This window comes from Cebus imitator, unplaced genomic scaffold (genome assembly GCF_001604975.1).
Source record: "Cebus imitator isolate Cc_AM_T3 unplaced genomic scaffold, Cebus_imitator-1.0 Scaffold274, whole genome shotgun sequence".
In the NCBI taxonomy this organism is placed as follows: Eukaryota; Metazoa; Chordata; class Mammalia; order Primates; family Cebidae; genus Cebus; species Cebus imitator.
This window is the reverse complement of record NW_016107589.1, coordinates 26012-35193: the sequence shown is the minus strand read 5'-3', so window position 1 is coordinate 35193 and position 9182 is coordinate 26012. Positions and strand designations below refer to the sequence as shown.

The window sequence follows — 9182 nt, the reverse complement described above, 5'->3', positions numbered from 1 at the left end:
AAAAAAAAAAAAAAAAAAAAAAAGTGGTTTACATCAGGTCTCTCCTTTGCACACAACTCTCAACAGCCCCACCTCAAAGAAAAAACTCAGGTCCCTTCCACGGCCTCCCCAGGCAGCCCTCTCCCTTGCCAACTCCCCCCTCCCATGGGTTCTGCCAGCTCTAGGCCTGGCTCTCGTGGCTCTTCCTGAAGCGTTTCGGCCTGTTCCTGCAGGATCTCTGCCTCTGCTATCCCTTGTCTACAAAGCACCCCCGTGGCTCATGCTCCTGTGTCTGGCTCCTCCTCAGAGGCCTTCCCCGCCACTGAGGGGAAACAGCAGCCCCCGCCCCTCTTTCCTCCTCACTGGGCTCCGTCTTCCCAGCCTGGCCCTCCCCTGGTGCCTGCGTATTTGCCATGATGGAGCCCTTTTCCCTCCGGTCCTCACACTTACTGCCCTAGAGCAGTGCCTGGCTCCTAGAACCCAACCAGATTTGCTGAACAAATGAATGAAAGAGCAGCAGCCCAGAGACTGCTCAATGCTTCCCCTACTTCCGCTCTGCTAGGATGAGGGCACAGCCCTGTACAGGGCTGACAAGCTGCCGGAGGACCCCACGAAGGGGACCCCTCCTGTCCCCTGACCCACACAGCTCCACCTTGGGCCACTCAACCCCTCAGCCCACCACTTCGTCCGGCAACACTGCCCCTCTCTGGCCTTCCTGCATCTTCCCAAGGCTGGAGCCCTCGCCCTGCCTTTCCTGACTGCTACTCCCACAGCCTGCAGGGCTCAGCCTGGCCATCACCAGCTCTGGGGCAACCTTCTCAGCTCCAACTCCTGACACATACGACCGCTCAACAGCCACACTGTGAATGAAGGAAAAACAAGTAAACTCATAAAACCACAGCTGCCAAGGGAAGGGTAAGGACCTAGGCCCACCACCCTCCCTGCCATCCTCCTGCACTAGGGCCTAGGTCAGACCAGCCCAGGGGCAGGGAGGGACCCAGTAATCACCCAGGACCTGTGGGTATCAGCCCGCACAGCTCTCAGCCCATCCCAAGACAGGGAGGGGAGAAAAGCAGGCTCCAGCCCCACAGGAGGAAGCCATGCCTCCCCCATCGCCATTCCCTGCCACACTTTGAGCCCCAGTCACACTCCTTGACCACAGTTCCCAGGATGGCACCCAAAGGGAAGACAGAGAAGGGGTTCCTTCGTGACCTGCAGACAACAGGCAGTGATGAATCAGGAGGTGGAGCTAGAACCCCCACAAGCAGCCCAAGCCCAGATCCTTCTCCCCAGAGCCACCCCACTGCCCTCTCTCCAGAGCATCTGCTTAACAGTCTGGGACGAACCTGGATGAGGCCAAGAAGGAAAGAGACTGAGGCCCCAACTCTCATCCCTGATGCTCTGTGTGTGGGGGGGGCAGAGTGCACGTGGTCCCACCTCCCTGGCCTCAGGCTCAGCAGCCTGGCGATGGTCCAGCCCCCTCCCTTCAGCCCCGGGTTCCCAGTCCTCGGTCCCAGAAATTCCCTAAAGAGCACCTGGCCCAACGCCTCCCTATGCTTTACAGAATCGCTGCTGAGGGCATCACAGCTGGGAGCAGAGGGGACACTGGGGACGGCAGCTAGGCCCCTACTAGTGGCACTCCTCCCATGGGAACTGTTTCCACACCCTAGGCCAGACCCTGGTGGTCACAGAGGCCTCAAGGGCCAGCCTGGTCCTGACACAGCCCAGCGCCTGGCTTGGCCTCCCTGCCACGCCCCACACTCTCGCCTGTCCTCTGTTCCCACGGCCCAGCCTTGGCACTCGCCTCTGAATGCTGAAAGCCCAGAACAGATTCATCCCCAACCCGGCCCAAGTCCTCCTCTGTTCCAGCCTCTGCTGGGGCAGCCCCACTCCCCATCACACCTTGCCCTGCCCTGTTCTCAAATCCACCCCGGAGCCTGCGACACTACCTCTAAAGCATCCTCTGACCTTGGCCTGAGCCAGGCACTGGCACCTCCTGTCTGAACCTTGCCCTGTTGTGGCCACACGTGCCTGGCTATCTCTCCTGGTCCTCCCTCCGCCGCTTGTCAATTCAACATTGTCCTATTCTAGGTGCCATTCAAGCCTCCCACAGCACCATCAGCACCACGAGCCCACCTCTGCCCCCACAAGCAGGTCACTTAGCCTCTCTGAGCCACAATTTCCTCATCTGTAAAATCTACTTCGAAGGCTCCTGCGAGGCTGTGAAGCAGCAGGTACCCAACAGCTGGCAGACTATGAGCCTGACCCCCACTCTGCCCAAGCCCTGAGGCTTCCTGCCCTGGGGAAGCTGTTACTCTCATGTCAGCCTGGGCTCCTGCTTCCTGCCTGCCCCACTGGGAGGGGCCCCGTGCAGGCCACAGCTCCTCTCTGAGCTTCCTGGTGTCGTGTTGTGGCAGGAGGCGACCAGGAGGTGGGCTGAGAAGAGCCAGGTGGCCAAGCAAAGGGACTGCAGGGAAGGCCACCCACTGACCCTATGGTTTTCTGGGCGTCAGTTTGCTCTCAGCTCAGTAAAACTGAGATTTCTACAAGCAAGGCCTAGAGCCAGGGAGAGGAGAGAGTCCTGCCCCAGACTGGCCCTCCCGACTTTACTACCTGCAGGCTGGAGCGGCTGCCTGGGCCCATACGAGCAAGCCTCTGGCGCACTGGGAAAGCCAAGAAACAAACGCACCAGAAATCAAATCCGAAAAGCTCAGAGCCCGGGTTGCCATGGCAACCTGCAGCCAGCTCTGCCTGGCACTCTGCCAGCCTGGGTGGGGACCGGGACTCACCAGGCATGGCTGCTCCCACCTCTGAGGCCTCCTCCTTGGGCTTGGCACAGCTTCTGCTTGGACACAGGAGCAGGGCAAGGGCACAGAGAGGCACCTCTGCCCTGTCAGGTGGGCTGGGCAGATCTGGGCTCCCACTGCCAGCTTTCTCCTAGAGTAAAGCCCAGCCCCTGAGCCTCCAGAGTCCAGCACCACCCAGCACCCTGCCCAGCACCCCACCCAGCATCCATCGCTCCAGGAGCTGCCAAGGCCATCAGCTGCCTGGGCCACCACAATACCCCTGCGTATGGAGAGACCTCGGGCTCCCGTCAGGTCAGTGGCCTCTAAGCTGTTACATGGGCACCGGTAGAGGGGCAGTGAGATGATTCCCTGCCTTTCCTCACAGCTGGATGCCAGCACTAGGGTGGCGTCTCACGTGATGTTTCTTCTTTAGTGGCACTCCCTTTAACAGATGAGGAAACAAGCTCAGAGCAATTAAGTGACTTCTCAAGGTCACAGAGCTGCTACATGGTAAGCAGCAGAGGCTTGGAACTCCCAGGCCCAGGCCCCTGCCCTGGAGCCTGTTCCTGGATGCCCTGGGCTGAGCCCTGCACATCACCAGGGCCTATCACCCACCCACTCACCTGACCCCCAGGGCACAGGGTTGTGCCCGGTCTACACAGATACACAGCAGACAGAGGATGGCCTTCAGGTTTCCATTTAATGGCCAAGCCAGCACTGCCAAGATGTCTTCCTGCCTGAGGAGCCCACCCATGCTGGCATCCCTCAGCCTCACTAGCAGCATCCCAGTCCAGTCGTGGTGTGGGCCTCATCTCAGCTCCTTCAGCAAGCTGTCCACAGAGCCCAGCAGCTCCCGGAAGTAGCCTTCATCCTCACCTTCCTGCAGCTCCAGACTGGCCAGCGCCTGGTACTCAGCCTGCAGGCTGGCCAGAGTCCTGCTGAGCTCGGGGTCCTGACGGTAGCGATCCTGGCAGGTGGCCAGGAGGACACCCAGCGTCTGTAGCACCTTTTCACGGGCATCGTGCTCAGGCAGTGCCAGGAGATGGGCTGTTATCTCGCACCAGCCCTGTTCTCGCAGGCCTGGCAGGAGGTGCACCTGGCGATACTGCTGCAGCTTCTCTGGGGGTGTCTCCTGGGTCAGCTCGGCCTCTTCCTCGGCGAACATCTGCCATCCGCCACAGCCGCGTGCCAGGTGGGGTGGGGGTGGGGAGAGAACACATGGGAGCAGTTAGCTCACACCTGGCCAGCTCTGCCCTTCAGACACGAAGGCACAAGGCTGACCCCTGAGGGCCACATCTTCCTCCATCCCCAAGTCTAACTCTCTCCATTCATCCATCCACCAAAAAAACACCTGTGCAGTGCCAGGTACTGGAGAAACCAAGATGGGGACAGAGTCTTGCCCTCAAGAAACTTAGTGTCTAACAGGAGAATACAAATTTACCGAATAATTCCCGAAGAGCATGATATGTTTAATCTCACAGTGCAGCATTGGGGCAGACATGCTGGCTTTAAATTCCTGCTCCATGGCTGAATGACCATGGCTGGCATGCAGTGACCCTGAGACCCAACACCATCACCTCCTAAGTGGAGAAACCAGAGCCCCCGTGCATGTTGGGAGGATGCCATGGAATGATGAACGTGCAGCTGCTGTCCAGCACACCATGCACGCTCCACCAACGGGAGCTTGCATATCAAGTACCACTACGCATGTCCCTCCACAAACATTAGCCACGCCAGCATCGCCATCTCTACCATCACCACCATCACTACCGCCACAAGTCCTCTGAGGACGGACTGCTGCTGCCAGAGGCTGAAGCACAGAGGAGACTGATGTGGTCCCGAGTCTTCAGGGTGATGGGAGTCACCCAAGTGGATAGGGGAGAGGGCCATCCACACATGGGGGGCCACCGCAGGCCTGTGCCGCCTTGTGTTTGAAGAATGTCAGGTTGTTCTGGTGGACAGGCATGGGGCCTGAGGGCCAGGATGGGGCCCAGAACACACAGAGCCCTGGGTGCCCCTCCAAGGAGGTGGCCTTTATGCTGCTGGCCTGGGGAGCTAAAGCAAGTCTGGGCTGGGAGTTGTACACTCAGCCTGCCTGGAAAGTGCAGAAGCCCAGCTCCATCAGCAGAACATGGTGGGAGCCAATCCTGCCAGGCTGCCAGCAGTGGGAAAGGCAACAGTTGAAACCTGACAGGCAGGTGGTTACCCGAAGGTCAGAGGTTGAGGGTCAGGAGCGGGCAGAGATCGCCCGTGCAGCTGTACGAAGCGTGCCTGTACAGAGGAAGAAGCGATGCTTGCCCTCACCCCAGGGGAGAGTGAAGCAAGGGGAAGACGAGCCAGGCAGGAGGGATGCCCAAGAGAAGACAGGGCCGCAGGGGACACCTGGTGCCTCCTGTGGCAGCAGGAAACTGTAGGGCTGGAGGGTGTGGGGTCCTGCATCCTGGGACAGGAAAGGCTGAGAGGGACCCAGTGGTCCTTTCCTACTCCACCCCTGAGTCCTGCCAGCTTCGCCCCCAAAACACATCCCAATCCCGTCAGCTCCGCCTTCACCACCCCAACCCCCGTGTGCTGAGGTCCACTGCCTCTCACTCCCACCCTCTCCTCCAGCCCCCAAACCCTCACAACCTGGCACTGCAGGTGATAAAGATGAAATCAATCCCTTCCCCGGGACTGTGAGGCTCTGCAGGCTCCACCCCTGCTGCGCACGGCCTGGACCCACTTACACCCATTCCTGTCACTCTAACTCTCCCCCGGGGCCTCTGGAGGCGCAGCTCCCACTCCCAGATGCTCCCCCGCACTCACTCCATAGCTCCCTGCACACCTCAGCACCACTGACCAGCCTCTCCTGACTGGTCTCCTCTGCTTACATGCTGCTGTGGTTTGAATGTGTTCCCTAAAAGTTAAAGTGCTGGAAGCTTAATTCCCAATGCAGCAGTGTGGAGAGGAGGTGCCCAGGTCAGGGGGGCAGTGGGTTCCTTATCGGAGAGCAGTTGTTATTCTAGAAAGCAAGCCTGGCCCGGCGTGCTTTTTTCCACACGTGCTCTTGCCCCCTCACCTTCCACAATGTTACAGTGGGGCACAAAGGCCCCCGCCAGATGCACCCACCCAATCGTGGACTTCCCAGCCTCCCAAGTCATGAGCCAAAAACTGCCTTTTCTTTATACATGATCCAGTCTGGGGTATTCTATTAAAGCAGCAGCAGACTGACTACGGCACACACTCCAGGGAATTCTCTGACAAACATTTGCCCGAAAGCCCGAGACCACAGGGACTGCGGACTATTTCCCCAGCACCCAGCACCCAGCACAGCAGACAGCACAGTTGGGCAGGGTCCCCCTACAGCCCTTCAGCTCCTCGGATGCACCAGAGGCCATGGAATCCAAACCCCACGTAGACATCTCACCACTGCAGAAGCCCAGATGTCAGGGCCAGGTCTCTCAGGAGAGGCCCGGTCACAGGCCAAGGCACATATGAGGATACCCGGGGGCCTGGCAGACCCCAGCCCTGAGAGGGGTGTCACTACCCATGGGAATTCCACATTCCCCAGCTGTCATGACGACATGCTACAGCAATCCCCTGGAGCCGCACGGTGTCAGTCCGTCATGGTGGACCGCTCAAATCCCTCCACTGTCAGGCAGCTCTGGACCCAACCCTAGTTGGGCTAGGTCTTCATTCTTTTCTAAGAGCTGCAAGAGGCTGGACTTAGCAGCACAGACCTATAATTCCAATACTTTGGGAGGCTGAGGCAGGATCGCTTGAGCCTAGGAGTTCAAGACCAGCCCGAGCAACATAGTGAGACCCTGTGTACAAAAAACAAAAAAAATTAGCCAGGCATGGTGGCATGGGCCTGTAATCCCAGCTACTTGTGGGGCTGAGGTGGGAGGATCACTTGAGTCTGGGAGGTGGAGGTTGCAGTGAGCCAGGATCGTACCACTGTACTCCAGCCTGTGTGACAGAGAAAGACCCTGTCTCCACTCCAAAAAAAAGAAAGAAAAACAGGAATCACAAGAACAGAGAAGCCCTGACTGCCTCAACCAGAGTAAAGTCTGTCCTAAATCTCTCTGGCTGAAACTCATCCACTGTCCTCCCTGAAAGAAGAGGGCCGTTTCTGTGCTGTTTGTACAGAGATGCCGATCCTTCCCTCCCCAGTCACATCAGCACCCCAAAGGTTCCAGGGGCAGCATCTCGGAGCCGGTTGCCTTGGGGCAGCCTTGGTGAGCCTGCTTGGTGGTAGTGTGCTAGCCATGGGTCAGTGCCATAGTGCCCAGGATGCCAGGGCTGGGGGCAACAGAGACACACACCCAAGACACCAGAGAACACAGACCAGTTTCCCGTGGGAAATGCCCAGCCAGCCTACATGTCCTTCTCCAAGTCCACTGGCCCACTCCCAGAATGTGAACTGTGCCCAGGCCTTATTAACTGGATCTGAGCACCACATGGCTGCCTGCTATTCTAAGAAACTGGATTTCTGCAGCTTCTACAAGAGGAGACAGAGAAACAGAGCGAGAGGTAAGACAGGCAGAGAGTGGCAGAGAGCTGGGAAGAGACAGTGACGGACAGAGCAAGGCAGCCACAGCTATCCTGACCCTCTGCCAGGGAGAGAAGGCCTGCAGGAGGTGTGTGCAGAGCAGGGTAAGGGCCCAGCCTCCACCATTCGGCAGCAGTTCCAGCGGCTGCGCAGCCCTGCTCCACTAGTCGGCATGCGGCTGCTCTGGGGAGCGTGCAGCCTGAGAGAGGCGACTGAGAAAGCCCTGCCAATGCTCGCTGCAGCAGCTGAATTAAGAATCCAGGCCTGGCTGGTTTTCCTCTCTCCACCTTAATTAAGACACTTCTCAAGCTTGCAGAGAGGGCTGGGCACCAAATCTCCTCCGAGGTGGTAAGAGACTGGGTCCCTGGGACTCTCAAGGGCAGTTGCTTTGAGGCCCTGCCCGGAGCAGCCCCCAGAAGAGAGGAGGCACCTCCAGGATTCTACAATCTGCAGAGTCAGCACCATTTGGAGGAGCTCTGGGCTCCTGCACTGGCTGGAGACAGCTGCCCCATCCCTCAGCCTTTTGTCCCGTGGAGGCCTGGTCCCGCTTGCTCCCAGGCTCGCCTCATGCTGAGCCCTCTGCCTGCACACTTGGCCATGACCATGGCCAGCAGGGCCACCTCCCTCTCCTCATCAGCCCTCAGGTTCTGGCTTAGCCACCACATCCACAGGACATCCTCCCTGGTGTCCCCACTCTCTTCCATCCGTCTGTCCATCCATCTGGAAGCACACACAAAGCAAACGAGAGGAGACCAGGCGGGCCTGGGCACTCACCTTCTCCGTGACCAGGTCGTAGAGCAGCGTGATCACACGCACGGCCAGCACCTCTGTGCCCTTCTCCTGCACCAGGCTCCTCAGGACCTGCAGCCCTCCCAGCTTCAGGAACTGCCGCTGGGCATAGGGGAAGTGGCGCAGCAGGGAGCACAGCGCAAACAGGACCTGGGGGCAGAGATCGAGGGGCAGCTGAGAGGACAAACAAGTGGTACCTGCCCCGAGGCCCAGGGAAGGCAGCCAGAGGTGCCCCAACCTAGTGCTCATTCCTCCCGGCCCCACCCAACACCTCAGGTACAGCTACACCCCAGAACCCAGGACTGTGAGGCCAGGAGGGACTCAGGCACCTTCAACATTATCAAGTGGGTAAATGACAGGTAAACAGAGGCCCAGGGTGGGAGGCCAGGAGTAGGGCCCAAGGCCGTACCACGGGAGCTGCCCCCAGGCCTCTAGACACCTCAGCACACTGTCACCTGCTTTAGTTGAGTGTGACCTCTCCCCTATGCTACCTAGCAGATGATGCTCAGGCCCCCAAGGTGACAAGCATAGCCTGAACCTTTCCTTTCCTTTCAGGCCCACAGGTGTTCTGGGGGCCGGGCAGGAGGAAGGGCATGGAAACACACCTTCTTCTTTGCTGTGAGTGGCTGCTCCGTGGCCAGGATTACCAGCAGCTTCTGTAGGGCTCCCCCTTCAATGGCCTCCACCTGGACTTTGGGGTTGCTGGGGAAGAAGCATAGGAAAGAGTGAGCACCCTGCCCAGCCCAGGGATCAGGTGGTAAGGGAACTGAGCCCACGCCAGCCATCCCAGGGCAGAAACGGGAACAATGGAGGATCCCACTCTGGGCAAGTCGAACTCAGCCTGGGAAACAAAGACCATCTGGCACAGACCCATGTGGGAACAGCGGCCCATGCACAGATGACAGGGCTAAAGACTCCCATGCCAGCCCCCACTCCCCAGCAGCCAAGGGACTGGAGCCGGCTAGGAAGGTGAATCACTTCTACTGCTTTAACGACAGACAGCTCGATGCCAAAGGCACTCCTTCAGTGTCCTCCCGTCCTCCCATAGGAAGCCAGTGCCGGATGTTCCTTCTCCGTGACCCCAAGCACATCACACACTG

The 9182-nt window shown here is 59.0% G+C and overlaps 1 protein-coding gene across 1 annotated transcript; it reads right to left on the bottom strand.

The window, feature by feature from the left end:
• Positions 1-3444: 3444 nt before the first annotated feature.
• On the bottom strand, positions 3445-8906 carry LOC108284245 (nucleotide exchange factor SIL1-like). Its single transcript, XM_017500915.2, has 3 exons — positions 8688-8906; positions 8068-8232; positions 3445-3930 (listed from the first exon to the last, which is right to left on the bottom strand). The coding sequence occupies exons 1-3, from the start codon at positions 8865-8867 to the stop codon at positions 3574-3576; spliced, it is 702 nt and encodes a 233-aa protein (XP_017356404.1). The 5' UTR covers positions 8868-8906; the 3' UTR covers positions 3445-3573.
• Between the last annotated feature and the right edge of the window lie 276 nt (positions 8907-9182).

Excerpts from the sequence above, each read along its gene's own strand:
- LOC108284245 (XM_017500915.2), bottom strand. The coding sequence starts at position 8,867 with ATGGCTGGCGTGGGCTCAGTTCCCTTACCACCTGATCCCTGGGCTGGG. Across the intron at positions 8,233-8,687 it reads CACTCACAGCAAAGAAGAAG|GTCCTGTTTGCGCTGTGCTC; the intron begins GTGTGTTTCCAT and ends CTCTGCCCCCAG. Across the intron at positions 3,931-8,067 it reads ACGACCTGGTCACGGAGAAG|ATGTTCGCCGAGGAAGAGGC; the intron begins GTGAGTGCCCAG and ends GGCGGATGGCAG.